This window comes from Mytilus edulis, chromosome 9, assembly GCF_963676685.1.
Source record: "Mytilus edulis chromosome 9, xbMytEdul2.2, whole genome shotgun sequence".
Taxonomy (NCBI): Eukaryota; Metazoa; Mollusca; class Bivalvia; order Mytilida; family Mytilidae; genus Mytilus; species Mytilus edulis.
In genome coordinates, this window is record NC_092352.1 from 26,317,106 (window position 1) to 26,337,494 (window position 20,389).

Here is a 20,389-nt window from a genome sequence, read left to right on the forward strand (position 1 = left end):
TCATCAGGCACTCCAATATCATATTTTATACTATATAATTTACAACAGCTTTGATTGCATGTGCCATCCAAGACAATTTTAAATTGATGCATTGAAAAGCAGACGAAAAGCTTGATATAACTCTTAATTTCATGGTTGTAGCTTAAAAATGTAATTATAAGAATAGAAAATATCTTTTTATAATTTGATAGGGTTGTAATAGCCTTAATCATATGCACATTTAAAAAAAAACGGTTTTCATAAGATAACAATGTTGTATATTCAATGAGTAAAACAAGTTAAAATTTAAATTTAAGTTTTTCAATAACAGATGATTTTAACATACAGAGAATTTATAATATTGCAAAATAAATTACTGATTGTATGACAGAAATAACTTTGTAAAATAAGGAATAATCAAGGCACATGAAATTCTTCTTGAATTTTTGAAGCTTGAAAGCTATAGTCATAATCCCATCAATTCAATATAAATATTGGTTATCATGAGTAAATTGCTACATGAGTATCTGTAATATACAACAAAAATATTGTTTAAAAGTAAAAAAAACCCTAATATTTCAAACTATCAGCAAACAGAACATAAATGCATTGCAGATGTAAAAAAATTATACTTCCATGCTACAACTCAATGTTATCAAGCTACATACCAATATAAAATGATTCCCTTGGAAAAAAGCCAAGAAAAGTTGAACAAAAACCTTGTTTGTTGCAAAATTTGAACCTATTGACAAACAGGAAGCGGCATCAAGGCATTTTAAAAATCTAGCTTTTGGCTATACAGGTAAAAAACATTACTGTTTTTTCATCAATGGTTGAACCTTGAAAATGATGCCAAGGACAATACAAATAGGCAAGAAGGAAATTAAAAACAATTATCGCACCGCGGGTAAATAATGACATTGTGATTGGTTTAATGCCGTCACGAGGTGACCCCCTATGAGACCGTAGGGGGTTAGTAAATTTCATAGGGGGTTCATGATGCGTTAATGGTGACGTCATCTATAAATGTTGTTGTGTTTTAGTGTTTATTTTTGAACAAAATGCAACAGAAAAAGTCCTGCGTGCGATAAATTTGTTATACGGTTAACTACTGACCCCCTAAGGATTGATAGAGGGTGAATAAAATCCATAGGAGATTTGGCCTCCGGTCTCACCCCCTCTGAATTTAACTAACCCTCTTTGGATCCGTAGGGGTCCAGAAGTGAACCATATAACTTATAATAGTATGGTATCTGTTTGCAAGATATGAAGTATCTAGGTCTTTTACCTCATGAAATAGCATTTTTATATCTTAAATTCAGACTACAAACATTTCAGTATATATGTATAAAGATGGATCAATTTCATTTCAACCTGAGTTATAACATAAAAGAATAAAAATCTATATAAACAGATATACATATATATAAAGGATCCCTTCACATTATCAACATGAACAATGTAAACCACAAAGATAAAAAAATTAACACAATAAGTGTAATCCTTTTACTGGATTTCTTTATATGGTTTGTGAAATGTGATAACTATAATTCAAATGAAATATGTCTTGCTATTATTTTCAAAATTAACATACAAGCGATCGTATCCATAAACCTATTTGATTAAAACAAAACTAAATGAAAAACATGAAATTATTCACATTTACGTGATTTTCCTGGCTTTGATTTTACATAGGCAGCATAGTAAAAATTTGAAAATAATGTTGTCATAGTTATTCCATACAACAAACCATAAACACAATATTTATGGTACAAATATCCAAAAGTTGCATGTACAAACAAAGTTAAAAATTGCAAAATTTGTAACTGCGTAATATTTTTTTTCCATGGAATTGATTTGTCTGGGAATAAAGCAGTTAGACCATAATACAGATACAATATAACATGTATAAATGAATTGACTGCAAAGTATACAGACATAGCTGGCCATGGATATAGGCGGTAACAAGAATCGGCAAGTAGTAGCATGGAACTATGATGGTAAACATGTAGGAAGCTAATCTGTCGTCTTCTGTGACGTAGTATCATGAAAACTGTGTCGAGTAATTCAATGACTTTTGTAATCCAGTACATCTTGTAATATGGCAGTAAATATGGTTGTGGCCCAAGCTGGAATGTTGATTCACTCAACATTATACTGTATAGGAATCCCAGCATACAGTATATGGATATAAAACAGCAGGCAAAGTTATGGATTATCATTAACTGAAATAGAAAACAAAATTCTATAGGCTCTATCACAGTGTTTAATGACAAGAAAATTTCACAGAATTGTAGATTGCAGTTTGGTGCTTTTTATGTAATGTTATTTCTATAGTGTAAGAACATATTCCTAAACTTTCATTTATCTGCAATATGGTGAAAATGTTGTCTGCATTGCAAATTAAGGTAATCTCTTAGTAATGTAAATACAAAGAAATCTGTAAAGACAGACCATTCAGGAGATCAACCCATGTTATGCTAGAAGGACCTGTCTTGAACAGATCAGAATAAAACATACAACTATACTTATTATAATTCATGCTAAAAATCAATGCTTTTTATTTGATAAAGTGCATTTGTTGGTATGCTTAATCTTTTTGCAAAGTCTTTTGTGATTAGGTTTTTTTGCTAGAAGCTCAGTAATTAAATTGAGCTATTTTTTTTCCAGATCCATAACAAGTTTTTCTGTCTGAAATAACCTGACAAAGGCTGTAAATTCTGATAAATAAAACACCTCTCTATTTATGTTTTTCACAAGATTTTCAAAAACTTAGACCAGGAACATATATATTAACTGTTAGATATACTGTTCCCAGCTTAGACCAATAAGAGTGCACACGCTGAAATTTATGTCTCGCCTTCTTTACTAATCATTGATATTATGTTGATAGTCCTAAATATAAAGCTTTATTATACCTCAGTATGTTTTTCTGTATAAAAAATAATGAAATAGTTGTGCTATTTCATTCCACAGACTATTTGCCAGTCAATAGTTTCAAAGACTATTACCCCGGTTAATAGTTTCATAATCATCTTTTCCGTACTTTTTCATGCTTATTTTTCATTGGACAATAATGATGTCATTGACTATTTTGCTTGGCAATGTCAAACTCTAATATTGTAAACGGTATAATCTGTTTGTGTCAATTGTAATTTCACTTACAAGAAGCAATTATAAAAGAGAGAAAATCTTCGCATGCATTTTTTACAGATTTAAAATATAGTACCTTATTCATAATATTGGTTTGGTCATCGTATTGAGTAATTCTACAAGTGAATATGCGTTTGGTGTACTTTAACTTAGCTTAAATTTGTTACATGCATGGAAAATTTAACACAAGTATTTCTAGTCTTGATTGCAATTAATGAAATATTTACAAATACAAGAAGAAAAATACCGTATAGTTCATCTTGTGCATGTCAAGTTATGTGACATTTTTTTCTTTTCTATCAGATGATGTATGTACACTTTTAGAAAATTAGTTAATTTGGTATATAAAAACACTTAATGACTGTGTTGTTTAGTATAATAAAACACCTAATGACTGGTTGTGCAGGTAATAGCAAGTTTGTTGTCCCTTTTTATATCAACTATTGCTCTTGGCTTATCTCAGGAACAACAAACTTGCTATTACCCTCACACCCAGTCAATATGTGTATATTATTACAACTGTCACATAAACTTAACATTAACCAAGAAAACTAAACATTGACCAATGATCCATGAAAATGAGGTCAAGGTCAGATGAACAATGCAAGGCAGGCATGTACAGCTAACAATTCTTCCATACAACATATATAGTTGACCTATTGCTTATAGTTTAAGAACAGACCAAAACACAAAAACTAAACACTGAGCAATGAACCATGAACCATGAACCATGAAAGTGAGTTCAAGGTCAAATAAAACCTGTGCGACTGACATATAGATCATAAAATATTTCCAAACACCAAATATAGTTGACCTATTGCATATAGTACTAGAAAAAAACACCTCAAAAACTGAACTTTGACCACTGAACAATGAAAATGAGGTCAAGGTCAGATGACACCTGCCAGCTAGACATGTACACCTTACAATCATTCCATACACCAAATATAGTAGACCTATTGCATACATTATAAGAAAAACAGACCAAAAAACAGGTCGAGGTCAAGTGAAAACTGTCAGATGGGTATGAGGACCTTGCAAAGTATGCACATTATACTGTTACTAATAATAAGAGAGAATTTAACATTACAAAAAATCTTAACTCTTTTTTCAAGTAGTCACTGAACCATGAAAATGAGAGTAAGGACATTGGACATGTGACTGACGGAAACTTCGTAACATGAGGTATCCATATACAAAGTATGAAGTATCCAGGTCTTCCACCTTCTAAAATATAAAGCTTTAAAGAAGCCTCAGCCGCCGCCGGATCACTATTCCTATGTCAAGCTTTCTGCGACAAAAGTCGCAGGCTCGACAATAAAAACTGTCATATGACAAAAACATTAGAACACTATTTTTTTCTTATATAATAGAAGATAATCACTGTATAATTCCACACAAACAGTAAAATACTTCATTTCTGTGACATTATACATCTGAAAACTAGAACACTTTTGTGAAACAGGAAGACAATTAAGCTAAAGTACAACACATTTTTAAAAGTATACACGATTTTTTATATTTTGTTATATAATATCACCTTTCTGATGATTGTTAAGGTGCATTTACATGATACATCTGATGTTCCATCCAACTGAACGACATCTCCTATGTAAATCGGAAGGAAATCTGTTCCCACGATTGAATTTCCATCAGATTTTCAAATAATTTTTGCAGGTGTTTTAGCAATGAATTGAAAGCAAATTTAGTTTTGTATAAAATAATCCTTATTTACTTCCAAATGCTCTTAGCGAGGATAGTCAAGTTTAATTCATAAATAATTTTCAACTTAATAGAGAATAAATTTTCAAAATTAAATGGCCTATTTGTTCAAATCACAGGGATGTAAACAACCTAACTTAATTCCTTTTAAGATATAGTGATAAAAACTTACTTTAGTAAATATATATTATAGGATTACACATCTTTTAAAAGAAATTTATTAGTGTATAAACTTGACCAATTCACTCACAAACAATTTCAGACTTTTATGATATGTTTTTGAGTGACTTTGTCAAGTTTATACAACAATAAAAGCCTTTCCTGAAAATTTTCCAATAATTAATACCTAGAAGCATTTTAAAAGGGTTTTATTTAAAAATAAACAGTTTACCCTGTCACATGTTTATGTGTCTGTCCTAATTTAAAAACCTTGGCAATGGTTGTTTTTTCACACAATTTCATGTTTTTATTATTTGGAGAATTTTACGTCATTGGTCGTCTCTGGGTTCATAGATATTTAAAGTCATAATAAACGAGTGACCGGTGAAAAATAATATTATTCCAATTCTTGAACCAATGCATACAAACATCATAAATTAGTCTTCTGTGCACGATTTTATAATTTTATTTTGCATAAATTTCGTATAATCGTCAATTTTTTTTTCAATTGGGCAGTGTTGTTGTGAAAATATTTTTTTTTTTTTTTTTTTTTTTGTAATGTGTTTATTGGCAAAGAACTAAATGTATATTAACAATAGTAAATAAGTTCATAGTACATCAGCAAAATCGAGACAAGTACATAAAGTTGATATTTTGAATCCTTCTATAAACATATAATATTATTAATAATAATTTGAAAAAGAATAGAAAATCTTAATCTGAGGTAGCATGGATTGGGTAGATATTTTTATTACGTGAAAGTTAACTTATAAAATCATTCTACTAGTTGGAGCCAGGGGTTCCAGCAGGTGTACGCTCTTTGCAGTGGTTTATTTTTATAAAATATTATTTTTTCAATAAACAAATTTTCTTTAAGATAATTTTTTAAGGCTATGCTATTTACTTGTACACATTGCATTTTTGTTTTGTATATATAGTATTTAGTTAATAGTATTAAGAGATTTCTTATGTAGTTTTTTTCTGTTTTTTCTAATATCCCAAATAAGACAATATCTAAATTAAGTGGTAGTTCAATGAAAATATGGCAGGTAATTAAAGTTCATCTTTTGAAGCCGAAGTTTAACGATTGTCACCTGTTTGTCAACAAACAACAAACCAGATGCTCCGCAGGGCGTAGCTTTATACGACCGCAGAGGTTGAACCCTGAACGGTTAGGGCAAGTATGGACACAACATTCAAGCTGGATTCAGCTCTAAATTTGGATTGTGATTAAATAGTTGACACAGCATAGGTTTCTGACACAGAATGAATGTGTTCTAATGAACTTAAAATTTTTGTTTCTCTTAGAGCAATTCACTATGCTGTTGAATATTAATCCTCTCAAAAAAATGTTTGAAGAAATTTTCTTTTTTATTTATGAAATTTCAAATGAGAAAAATTGAACCCAATTTTTTTAATCACATCCCCCTTTCCCTTATTCCAAAACTAATCTCAATTAAAATTTCTAATGGAGTTTGCAACAATAGGTCCGAGTACACAGTTATTTCGTAGTGCATTTCTTTTAGACAATAAATGAAAATTAAAAAAATCCCACCTGCGCTTTCTCAATAATATTTTTACAGTGTGTTGTACTACTTTTGGGACAAATTATATCAAAATTATAGAAAACTTCATCAGCTCTAACTCAAAATATGAACAATCTTATGTTAAGGGGGTCTTGAAATCTTTTGACAGCTTCCGAAGTGCTAATTTTTGACCTTTTTCAGCTGGACCTAATCACTACTTTGCATTAATATTTATGACCCAACTTTTTTTACAGTGTCATTTCACCCCCCAACTTGCTATATGAGGCATAAAACATGGAGAAATAAATTTGGAAGGGGTATAACAAAAATTGGCAAGTAACACACTGTCCACACTAAGGACTATATTCGTGGACAACGAAAATCAAAGGACGATAACTGTGTACTCGGACCTAATAGGATAGAAAAAGTTGACCAATCTTAATAAAACTTGGTATGACTAAAGCTTAATATATTACAAGACTGCTTACAAAGTTTCATAGCAATAGGATATATATTATAGACAATATGATTAATTCTATATTCAACTCTGCGTGTTAAATTTAGACGTTAAAATTGAGAAATTTCAACTATCAACATTTGGGGCTTTTAAAATTTAAATATTGCAAAAAAATACTTTTAAAATGCCTTAATATATAATATATCATGTATTTAAAGCAATAGAGTACTCATTTGTTATATCAGACTTAGCATAATTTTTCAAAAGTCAAATTTATATGAGCCTGTGCCTAAAAATGGAGGTTTTCCAATGAAGGGGGCCTTACATGAAGATGTAATATTTTCCAGCAATTTTAAATTTGTGAAGCTTTTTGATTATAAATAATCCTTACATATGTATTTAATGTACTTTAAATGGAAAGAAAACTTACAAATAACATATCATATTAGTTTAAAAGGGTCTTAGGCCAAGTAAGACTAAAAATAATTTAGGGTCAATTTAGGCCATAGCACATATTTACATTTAAAAATGCATATTGAAGCTATAGGAAATAAAAATTTGTGTCTTTTCTATCATTTCTATACTCAGGTGACATGATACAATAAATCTGAGCACAAAAAGGCTCTTACATTCAACTTTTTTAGCAGACAGTATGGTCTTATACAAAGATTTTTCACTTTTTAGTGAAAAACTTGCATGCAATTTTAGTCTCAACAGGCTTATATTTGAACCACATGCTATCCTACAGAAGTAAAGAAAGATATTATGTGAAATGAAACAGGTACAAAAGACATAGTTAAGTGCTTTTTATACAAATTTAGTGAGATATTTATTATGGACTTCAACTTTTATGTGCCATGCTCCTCACATTTAACTTGATCCAAACAGGGCGTTAGACGAGGGTCATTTATACAACACATTTTGCTCATATTTTCTGAGATAATCTTCTTTTCTGTAGATTCAGAGTTCACAAATGAGTAATAAAACTGGATTAAAGCATAGAAACACAAAAATTGACACATGAAAACATGTCAGATAGAAAGTCAGAATGCCACTTATGCATCAAAATTGAAAAAGCTATGAAATGCTTATTTTGACCATATAATGCCAAAATTGGTCATTTTTGCAGAAATTCTATCAAATAAAAGTTTAAATCCTTTAGTTTTATGCTATTTGACAAATTGGCACCATCAAATCATTCAGGGAAGTTGCCAAAGTACAGATTCTATATTTCCTGATTTCACCTCTTAGGTCCGAGTACACAGTTATTTCGTAGTGCATTTCTTTTAGACAATAAATGAAAATTAAAAAAATCCCACCTGCGCTTTCTCAATAATATTTTTACAGTGTGTTGTACTACTTTTGGGACAAATTATATCAAAATTATAGAAAACTTCATCAGCTCTAACTCAAAATATGAACAATCTTATGTTAAGGGGGTCTTGAAATCTTTTGACAGCTTCCGAAGTGCTAATTTTTGACCTTTTTCAGCTGGACCTAATCACTACTTTGCATTAATATTTATGACCCAACTTTTTTTACAGTGTCATTTCACCCCCCAACTTGCTATATGAGGCATAAAACATGGAGAAATAAATTTGGAAGGGGTATAACAAAAATTGGCAAGTAACACACTGTCCACACTAAGGACTATATTCGTGGACAACGAAAATCAAAGGACGATAACTGTGTACTCGGACCAATAACTACTCATTTAAATACATCATAAAATATTAAGATGTAAAAAACTGCTTGTTATCACTGAATGGTAAAGATTATTTTAATTTATCAGTTGGTAGTAAAAAGTGAATATACATTGTATATTGTATATAACAAAGATTTAAGTTGATTCTGGACAAAGAAAGATAACTCCAATTAAAAAAAAATCTTGCTATTGCACAATATTTTGCAATTAGATATTTCTTGCTTACTATTCTGGACAAAGAAAGATAACTCTAATTAAAAAAAAATTTGATATTTCACAATATTGTGCAATTAGATATTTCTTGCCATTGCGCAATACTGTGCAATTGAAAAGACTTGCTATTGCACAATACTTAATATAATAATTTTAGATCCTGATTTGGACCAACTTGAAAACTGGGCCCATAATAAAAAATCTTAGTACATTTTTGGATTCAGCATATCAAAGAACTTCAAGATTTCAATTTTTGTTAAAATCAGACTAAGTTTAATTTTGGACCCTTTGGACTTTAGTGTAGACCAATTTGAAAACAGGACCAAAAATGAAGAATCTACATACACAGTTAGATTTGGTATATATCAAAGAACCCCATTTATTCAATTTTTGATGAAATCAAACAAAGTTTAATTTTGGACCCCGATTTGGACCAACTTGAAAACTGGGCCAATAATCAAGAATCTAAGTACATTTTTAGATTCAGCATATCAAAGAACCTACCTGATTCATTTTTTGTCAAAATCAAACTAAGTTTAATTTTGGACCCTTTGGACCTTAATGTAGACCAATTTGAAAACGGGACCAAAAGTTAAGAATCTACATACACAGTCATGACAGTTAGATTCAGCATATCAAAGAACCCCAATTATTCAATTTTGATGAAATCAAACAAAAGTTTAATTTTGGACCCTTTGGGCCCCTTATTATGTTGGGACCAAAACTCCCAAAATCAAACCCAACCTTTCTTTTATGGTCATAAACCTTGTGTTTAAATTTCATAGATTTCTATTTTCTTATACTAACGTTATGGTGCGAAAACCAAGAAAAATGCTTATTTGGGTCCCTTTTTGGCCCCTAATTCCTAAACTGTTGGGACCTAAACTCCCAAAATCAATACCAACCTTCCTTTTGTAGTCATTAACATTGTGTTTAAATTTCATTGATTTCTATTTACTTAAACTAATGTTATTGTGCGAAAACCAAGAATAATGCTTATTTGGGCCCTTTTTTGGCCCCTAATTCCTAAACTGTTGAGACCAAAACTCCCAAAATCAATCCCAACCGTTCTTTTGTGGTCATAAACCTTGTGTCAAAATTTCATAGATTTCTATTAACTTAAACTAAAGTTATAGTGCGAAAACCAAGAAAATGCTTATTTGGGCCCTTTTTGGCCCCTAATTCCTAAAATGTTGGGACCAAAACTCCCAAAATCAATACCAACCTTCCTTTTGTGGTCATAAACCTTGTGTTAAAATTTCATAGATTTCCATTCACTTTTACTAAAGTTAGAGTGCGAAAACTAAAAGTATTCGGACGCCGGACGACGACGACAACGACGACGCCGACGCCAACGTGATAGCAATATACGACGAAAAATTTTTCAAAATTTGCGATCGTATAAAAAGCATGGATATTGAGCATGTGTTTAACATGTACAATCAGATAATAGTTTATTTTAAGCCTTAATAAGGACATCCATGCATATTGCGATCACTGGATTTTTACGAGATGGGTCACACTGAGGTCACTTTGCATACGGAAAATATGTCAGGAATTGCTTCTCCTGGAAGGAAGCAATTAAAATAAAGTAAACTTCTTCTAAATATGAACAAATTAAAGAATTTTCTTCAGAAAAAAGTATATGTACATAAGTTTTATAATGAAAACTATCCATTGAGTTATAAAAAACATATGCATTATTTTTTTTTAATTTGAGGTTTCTTATGACTTTAAGATAAATGGTTTAGAGCCTGACATATTGTATAAACATGTCTGTTTTAAAATGTATGATAAAAATTATCTTTGATATTGTAATAACTTACAGGTCGGATTTGCATAGGGGAGGTAACTCTTTGCCATACTGGAGATAACATAATCATAACGAGATATATACAGAATAGTGGGAAAGACGGTAGTGAGACTGTGACATCAAGGAATTTCTGGACACCTGTAACAGTTAATGCCATCTCTGGAATAGAAAAACAAAAGAATAATATTGTGTTATATAGTTGCAGACATCTATAATGAAAGTATGTGAATTGCTTTATTTGTATCAATATGCAAGAAAAAATATTATTTGATGATATGAACTATTTTCTATAGCTATTTAGGGATGACATCAAAAGTTCAATGTAGGATATTAACCTTATTCGAATAGCTTTTTCACTGAACCCCTTTTATCCTACATCAATCTTTTGATGTCGACCCTTAATTATCAAAAAAAAAAAATACACAGCAAGTGCTGCATCTTTTTTTCAGTGGAAAGTCAACAGAATTTATTGTTCTTAGATATATGACAAAATATTCCCAAATTTTTTCCTTGGCTTGTAATGATTTTGCCATGGTGTTTAATATCTGTTTGCCTAAATACCTTTCCTTGGGAAGAGTTACATGATAAAAATTGAAGCAGCTAATATAGGATAAAATTCAGACAGGTTCTTTTTTTATTTCTCTTGTATGCATTGTGTTTTAATACTTCAAACTTCTTCTTATATAGGTTTCTCAGGGTAAACATTTGGAAATGAAAAATTTTGGTTAATTAAAAAAGTTTTTTCTACACAATGAAAATCTGTGTTTATGTATTGATTGTTATTCTAATCCTGTAATATCAACTTAAAAGACATACAATGCTGTGAAATACTAATATAAAGAATTTATCAGATGAGAACATATTTATTGGATCTTAAGTAATGAGTTATTTATCTTTGTGATTGCTGAAAGATGAAGAACTCAAATTGTGAGATTACTTATTGGGATTTCAGGTAATGTTACTTCCAAATAAGTACCGATTATCAGGTAATGTTACTTCCAAATAAGTACCCATTATCAGGTAATGTTACTTCCAAATAAGTACCCATTATCAGGTAATGTTACTTCCAAATAAGTACCCATTATCAGGTAATGTTACTTCCAAATAAGTACCCATTATCAGGTAATGTTACTTCCAAATAAGTACTGCATATTGATATAGTAAAATGTCAGCTGTGAGACATAATATGAAGCTTTTTGTCAAATGACCACAGCGAACAAGATCAAAAAGCCATCATAATATATCCAGCAGCTGATATTTAGCAAATCAATATGCTGATAACCTGATAATCGATTTATCGGGCTGTATTTGCGTCTTTGGGAAGTTTTTTCTAAGTTTCACCAACAACCTTGACTTGATAAGTTCGGGTCAACCTTATTAACGTCGGTTCAAACATTGTGACCATCATGTCACTGATATATCTGGGTCAAAGTTATTAAGGCCGGGTCAATGTATTTGTAGTCACAAAGACGTGATATGGAATTTTAATAAGAGTTAAGCCGATTGATATAGACAGTGGGACGACCGATAATGATATATACTGTAAAAGTTAATTTTATTCTTTGGTTTCAATTTTCATGGTTTGAGCAAAAGTTGCATGTTTGTTGGTTCGAAAATTTGTGGATTGTAGTTTTTCAAAAGAAAATAATTGGTGAAGAAAGTGCAGCTATCTGAAACGAAAAACTCATGAAAAAAATCATATGTTGTTTTATAATAAAATCAAATGTGTAAATTGGTCCATAAAAATGTCGGTTAAAATAAAAATAAAAGCTACAAGTGTACTTTGAATTGTAGAATCAATAAAAATTGCAAGCCCTCAATCAAATTATTTATTTTTCAAATGAAATTTATTTGGATTAATCCTTGAATATCATTACTGAAAGTCTGATTTTTATCGATCAAAACTAATTTCTTTGTGAGAATTAAGAGATTAAAAGACGTACAGTTTAGTTTTTATGAAAGATTAAATAGACAGAATCCTGCCTGTAGTTGCATCTTTTGTTCATAATGCGTTTCCTGATATTCGATGTAGTCAAACATAAGGTAATGGAGATCTTTCCATATCCTGATTTGGACAAGAGTTATTATATTTCCTTGGATACTTAAAATTTGTGGATGAAGGCATCCACGAAAATCATGTAAATTGGAACCCCACAATTTATAGTACTTTCATAAAAAATTAAAGGGTAGTTTTTTAATTTTTGTAAAATCCTATCCTGTCACAATTTTCACAATTATAAAAACATGGTAAAAATTTCTCAAGTAATAAATTAAAAACTTGCACCTCTCCATTACCTTTAATTTGACAGGTAACAACAAATGAGACTTCTCAAACTTTAAATGTTGCTCAGTCTGGGAAATATTTATATCTATGAGCCTCCTCATGGCGTTTTTGATTATGTGATTACTTGGTTGTTTTTATAGAGAATATTTGATTATTAGACCAAATATTTCATGATTACTTGATTATCTTGTTTACAAAAAAATGATTGATTATGTGAATATTTTGGCAAAAATTTTTGTGATCATGTGATTACTTGGAAACCCCTGTGAGGGGCCTCATCCATTGAATCACAAATAGATGAATATCAAATCATCAGTTTATTTGTTCCCAATTCATTCAGAATGGTGTGAGAATTACAATCAACTCTAGATGTTATTACATCAAAATCTATCATTAAATGGGGAATTGAAATTTTATAACATTTACAATTATAAGTTCAGCTTTAAGACTGAAAAATCTAAAATAAATCAGCAACACAGTGTAAGGGTTTACAATTCAATAACCTGTTAATCAGGACAATGAAATGTGCACTCTTCATTGAAGCTGAGCATAGTACATGTTTCAGATATCCTGTTTTTTTCTCAAGTTTTTGTTAGATTTTGGTATAACTACATGAAAAACAAATGCACAAGGTTCAAAAGAAATCCTTTCTGTCTCATTTAGTTCAATATTTCAAATACCATATTTATCTAAAGCTGCTATCGGAGAGTCACATAAAAACCAAAACATTTGGGCAAGTTGATGTACATGTTGTATGAGAGACAGTTAAGTTTTAAGTTCAACTTTGAACCATCTAATGTTCATCAGTACTGATGAGGCAGCAAGAAAACTTAAAGGTCAAAGGTGAAAGAAAAAACAGAAGGTTAAAAATGAGAACAAAAGAGGTCTCACAAATGTCTTGTCAATGGTATGATTTCTGAAAAATTAAGAATATATCTTGAGCTCGTGAGATCAAGACAAAATTTTCGACTAAAAAATTGGAATAACATATTTACATTAAAGATCTTCTAGGCATCCACAAAGACAACATGTAACAGTGAAACTTTTGTCATAAAACTTTTGCAAGAAAGCGTAAAAGAAAGTAACCAAGGATGTGATGTTACAACAGGGATCATTAAAGTATAATGTTTAGTTACACCTGATTAATTTCTCTACAATTCCTTACCTGAGAATGTATGTCAAAATGTTTGTTGGATTAGTTCAAAAATATGCTGCCTATTCCTGCAAATATAAAAAAAAGTATTGTAGCACCTGCTGTGTCAAGATCAATACGTGTAGTAATTGGATATGTTTTATAATCAAATGTTCACAACTCACACCCTATTATTTGGTTAAAAAGTTGTACCATATAATTTCTAGTTAACACTAAGATTTAGTTTCCAGTACATTATCAATCAATGCTATACACCAATATACATGTAACTATACATGTACCTATACCTGTAACATCAGAATAGTACAACAAGGTCTTTAAAGTATTGTGGACTAGGAGTTATCTGCAATGTGTTTTTTGGATGATTTTTCAACTAAATGTTTACATCTAAATTTGTGCTGTTCTGTGAAATCTACAATACAACCATAAGTTAATGAATGCTTTTGACCATTATGTCTACTACAGCCATTTAATTAAGAAGAAAATAAATCAGAAAACCTTTCTTATAATATATCCTTTTAAACAGTTATCATCCAGTCGCTAAAGTAGATTTGAAATCCTAGTTTAAGTCTGAAATGTATTTTTAATACTCTATTTCTCAAAAAGTATTTTTACTGATAAATGTTTGCACATGGTATTGCTCTCTCCTCATAGTAATTGTGTCAGACTCATTCATTTTGCTTTAAAAAAATCATGAAAGTTAAGTTTTTACGTTCAAATTTACCAGCAAAACATTAAAAAATATATCAATAAATCTGTAAACTTTGATTAACCAATATTTTTTTTATCTATAGGAAAACAAATTTATTAGAACCTAGAAGTTAAGAACTTCAATTGTTAACATTATTGTTTTTGTTAAATTTTTATGTGATGCTTAAATTCATTTATTTCTATCATACACACTAGCATCAACTTACCTGAGCCTGTGAGAGCTTATATATACTATAACATGTATACGGTGTATACTGGTAACATTTTACAACTGGATATATTTGCCAAGTGAAGCTGAAAAATGTTAAAACGGTTAATCACTGAACATTTTTTTGCTGAACATTGTATTTAACTAAAATCAATACATCTTCATATCATTTTAATGTTTAAATAAACCAGATGCTACGAAGGGCGCAGCTTTATACGACCCCACAGGTCGAACCCTGAACAGTTGGGGCAAGTATGGACACAACATTTAAGCTTGATACAGCTCTGAATTTGGATTGTGAATAAATAGTTGACACAACATAGGTTTCTGACACAGAATGAATGTGGTCTAAGAACTTAAACTTAAAAACTTAAAAATTTTAAATTGGACATTTAACTATTATGGTCCAATATCCAAAATCTAAATACATTAGATTCAGCATATCATAGAACCCCAAGAATTCAATTTTTGATGAAATCGAATAATGTTCAAATTTAGACCCTTTAGACCTCAATGTGGACCAATTTGATAACAGAGCCCAAATATTAAAAATCTAAATACATGGTTAGATTCACCATATTGCAGAACCCCATATATTCAATTTTTGTTGAAATTAAACAAAGTTTAATTTTGAACCCCGGTTTGGACCAACTTGAAAACTGGGCCCATAATCAAAAATCTAAGTGTTAAGATTCACCATTCAATTTTTGTTAAAATCAAACTAAGTTTAATTTTGGACCCTTATTCCTAAACTGTTGGGACCAAAACTATCAAAATCAATCCCAACCTTCCTTTTGTGGTCATAAACCTTGTGTTAAAATTTCATAGATTTCTATTTACTTATACTAAAGTTAGAGTGCAAAAACCAAGAAAATGCTTATTTGGGTCCCTTTTTTGGCCCTAATTCCTAAACTGTCGGGACCAAAACTCCCAAAATCAATCCCAACCTTCCTTTTGTATTCATAAACCTTTTATTAAAATTTCATAGATTTCTGTTTACTAATACTAAAGTTATTCACCAAGGTGCGAAAACCAAAAAAAATGCTTATTTGGGCCCTTTTTGGCCCCTTATTCCTAAACTGTTGGGACCAAAACTCCCAAAATAAATCCCAACCTTCCTTTTATGGTCATAAACCTTGTGTTTAAATTTCATGGATTTCTATTTACTTTTACTAAAGTTATAGGGTGAAAACCAAATGTCTTCGGACGACGATTTTCCACAAGTATGTCATGTACTTTATTTACCTTTTAAAAAATAAATATCTGTCTTTTCTTCCTAATTCCACTGTACTTGACAATGATTATGGTAGAAAAGAGATAAGATGAAATCTTTCTTCTTTTTGCATATATATTTAACCCATAAAATACAAACATGTATACAAAATTCTTTGAAGCAGGTTATTAACCCTAAGGCCTACTGTCTATTAAAGACCTAAAGAAGATAACACTAATTACCATAATGTTTAAATTTTGATCAAATTCAGTACATCAATAAAACAGTGATCAGATGTCTAACAATAGATAAAGGTAGTTGTAAACACTAAATATATGGATGGTACCTGGGCTTAAACAAACTCTCAATGGAAAATAAACTTTTAAACAAGCACCAACAATTTGTTTTATTTTTGCATAAATCTTTTTTTTCATTGTTTTCGTGGATCAACAAGTGTCCAAGGAAATATAGCAACACAACTGTTGTCCAAATCAAGACATGAAAAGATACCCATACATGTAGGTTTTACAACATAGATATAGTCATGCCATATAATCTAAAGAAGACTTCAAATATCAGCAAATGCACTATGATCGACAACTGCATGCAGGATTGTACCCATTTAAGCTTTAAAGGGGCACTAGCTGTCAAATTCATGTTCACAGATCTTAATCAAATTATCATATTTGATTTATAACAATGTAAAAGATTTATCCAAACTATTAAAAGTGTAAAATAAACAATAAGCAGGGCACAGGCATGAAAATATGTAGCTTCGCTTTGTGTGTATTTTGGTCTAGACACCACCTAATTAACTATTGAGTTGACCTCTGAAGTCATCCGATGACCATATAAGCAATTTAAACATAAATATAGATATAAATAGATTGAGTAAACTTGGATTTTTCTAGGTCTATTTAATTTCATAATAAAAATGAAAAATAAATGTTTCAATCATCGTTTTTACCTGTATAAGAATGATTTTTTGTGGATCGAATCATCCAATCAAATGATTTACCTTTGTTTCACTTTATATGTTGACATTCTTCTTCTTTAAAGAACTTTACACATACAATTCACGTGTTATCCATCTCAAGCAAAGGGGTTATATTGAAGTTCACATGAATACGTATTCAATGAGGTCGAATTATTCACTTGCAAGTGAATAACCCATAATCAATGTTTTTTAGCTTATTTTGACAAAATTGAACCATACTGGCTGCTTAAAATAATATATTAGATTTTTAATAAATCTTGTAGCTAGACTTCCCCTTTAAAAACCTAAACTGAACGAATTTTAATCTTTTAATTTAATTTTTTTTTAAATATTTTGAACAATAACAGTCAGATTTCCAGTGAATATATGCTATGATGAATATGATCATTTATATCCTCATAATTCTCATACAGAAAATTTTAATATTATATTGCATGGGCTTGCTTTTGATCAGAATTAATTTTACAATTCAAGGTACATGTACTTCTATACATGTCTATAGCATTTGTTTATGCACAGTTTTCTTAGAGTGTCATTCCTAAGGCCAAATTAACCCCATTGATGGTCTTTAGTCTGTTGATCACTTGATTTCAGGGTAATTAGTGTAATCACTTCTGATTACCATGATTACACTGTGCAACAGTTCAAATGTTTACTTTATTTTTGCAATTTCCATCAATCGAGACAATTTATAAGCATAAACATGATAAACATGATAAATTAATCAGCTTATTTCTGAAAGCAAGTATTTTATTTCAAATTTGTTGACTGTTGTCAGTTTCAAAAAATGAACAAGTAAGTGAAAATAAACACCTTATGTTGCAATATCCACAAATCATTATAGAACAACATAATCTGATGTTCGGTGGTTTTCGTTTGTTGATGTGGTTCATTAGTCAGTGTTTCTTGTTTCTATATAGAATGGTTTTACGGTTTGAATGGTTTTGTACCAGTCATTTTTGGGGCCTTTATAGCTTGCTGTTCTGTGTGTGCCAAGGCTCCGTCTTGAAGGCCATACTTTGACCTATAATTGTTTAATTGGCTATTATCTACATGTTGTCTGTGCAACACAAAACCATGAAACTTAAAGCCAATGATGGGAAAGTTGCCTTTAACCTGATCAATAAAACAATAACCTGCTATTGTAAATTAACTGAGCAAGGCGTCACAGTTCAAATGACTAGGTTCAAATGTATCTACTTCTATATATTCTGGATTCTCTGGTTTTATCCATCTAGTGTCTATCAACATTTTTGCCAAATATGACCAACATTTCTATTCATAATTTAATAACAAATAGTTTTAAGAGTCATATTTGAAAATCTTATTAATTTTTTTTCACAGTTTTTGAAAGAAAAATATTGCCAATAGTAATTGTATGAAAAACTAATTCCTTCCAAATTTTCAATCGCTTCTTTGAATTTTTTTTTTTTAAGTTTGAGATGTTGTAGATATTGATGTTACTTAGGACTGGAGTGGCTTAAATCAAAGCATAACAGAGTGTTCTTGCAATAAAGCAGATAGATATCTTGCTGTTCCTAACCCAATAGTATTATTTGGTCTAAAAAATTGCCAAAAATATGATATTTGAGCCTTTGCAAATAAAAGTGGACACACACAAATGTCTCACCTGTTGTGTATTTCTAATGAAAGAAAATGCTATCAGACATACATTATATATTTTAAGCTGTAAATAATGAGTAATGTTGCTGCTGCTGATGCCTGTATGAATGTTAAAGCTGCTACCAGTCCTGCTGAAGACAACTCTCCATACTACCAATTGTATAGGTTATTATTTGCTATATATATATATATATGGAGATATGCTGAATAACTGTGGTTAAGAGTGAAATAACTTACTAGTGATATATACTATTATATTAATAATGATAACTAAAGATGGGGATGAACAATGAGAGTATAATTGCTAGATTTTAATACAAGAAGAATATTTAAACACTAGCTTTGGAAGTTTAGTGCTGAAAAGTAACATAGTTTACAATGTGATCAAGTAATAAGTTTTCAAAACATTAAAAAATACTGAAAAATAAAGTTATTATCAACTGTTACTGAATGAAAGGAATTTTCTTGATATCAGATCCACAAGAAATACACCAAATATAGTTGACCTATGTATAGCATACAGTATAAAAAAACTCAAAAACTGAACTTTGACAACTGAACCATGGAAATGAGTTCAAGGTCATGAAGGTCAGATGACACCTGCCAGCTAGACATGTTCACTTAACATGTATAATCATTCCATACACCAAATGTATTAGATCTATTGCATACAGGACACAGTACAAGAAAAACAGACCAAGACACAAAAACTTAACTATAACCACTGAACCATGAAAATGAGGTCAAGGTCAGATACACTGAATATACTACACCTATATGATATGGACTTGACCACCAAAACTTAACCTTGATCCATGAAATGAGGTTTGAGGTCAAGTGAAAACTGTCTGTATGGACTGACAACCTTGCAAGGTACATACATACCAAATATAGTTATCCTATTACTCATAATAAGAGAAAACTTAACATTACAAAAACATTTTTTCAAGTAGTCACTGAATCATGAAAATGAGGTCAAGGACAATAGACATGTGACAGACAGAAACTTCGTATTCTGAGGCATCTATATACAAAGTATGAAGCATCTAGGTCTTTCACCTTCTAAAATATAAAGCTTTTGAGAAGTAAGCTAATGCCGTAGTAGCCGCTGACGGATCACTATCCATGTCTAGCTTTCTGCGACAAAAGTCACAGGTTTCACAAAAACGACAATTTTGGAAATCAAAATGGTCCGAACTTTAAAACCAGTTGACTATTTCCAAAATTTTTGGCACCAATGAATTTCCCTATACTTCATAATTTAGCTGACCTCCCTAGCACAATTAGTAAAATTGGAAATTCAGTAGTTTTATGGCTATGCAGCCTCTAAATTTATAATGCCATTAATAGACAGATATACTTTCTCTGTAAGACTGATTATATATATATTACCTCAATAATACCGTCACACAAATATTATAGCCGGCTTTCAAAAACAGGATGTAAATCTTTCATGCATCATTATTCTGTATA

At 30.5% G+C, this 20,389-nt stretch overlaps 1 protein-coding gene across 1 annotated transcript; it reads right to left on the minus strand.

The window, feature by feature from the left end:
- Positions 1 to 1,526: 1,526 nt before the first annotated feature.
- Positions 1,527 to 20,383, minus strand: LOC139487927 (very long chain fatty acid elongase 1-like). The gene is made up of 5 exons (XM_071273164.1): positions 20,309 to 20,383; positions 15,082 to 15,169; positions 14,177 to 14,232; positions 10,741 to 10,886; positions 1,527 to 2,204 (listed from the first exon to the last, which is right to left on the minus strand). Exons 4-5 carry the CDS (start codon positions 10,882 to 10,884, stop codon positions 1,632 to 1,634), a joined length of 717 nt encoding a protein of 238 aa, XP_071129265.1. The 5' UTR covers positions 10,885 to 10,886; positions 14,177 to 14,232; positions 15,082 to 15,169; positions 20,309 to 20,383; the 3' UTR covers positions 1,527 to 1,631.
- Positions 20,384 to 20,389: the final 6 nt, after the last annotated feature.

What these genes read in the sequence shown, in the direction of transcription:
- LOC139487927 (XM_071273164.1), bottom strand. Translation starts at nt 10,884, where the DNA reads ATGGCATTAACTGTTACAGGTGTCCAGAAATTCCTTGATGTCACAGTC. An exon ending in CCCCTATGCAAATCCGACCT is followed by an intron (nt 2,205 to 10,740) that starts GTAAGTTATTAC and finishes TTTCTATTTCAG; the next exon opens with TTAATGATAATCCATAACTT.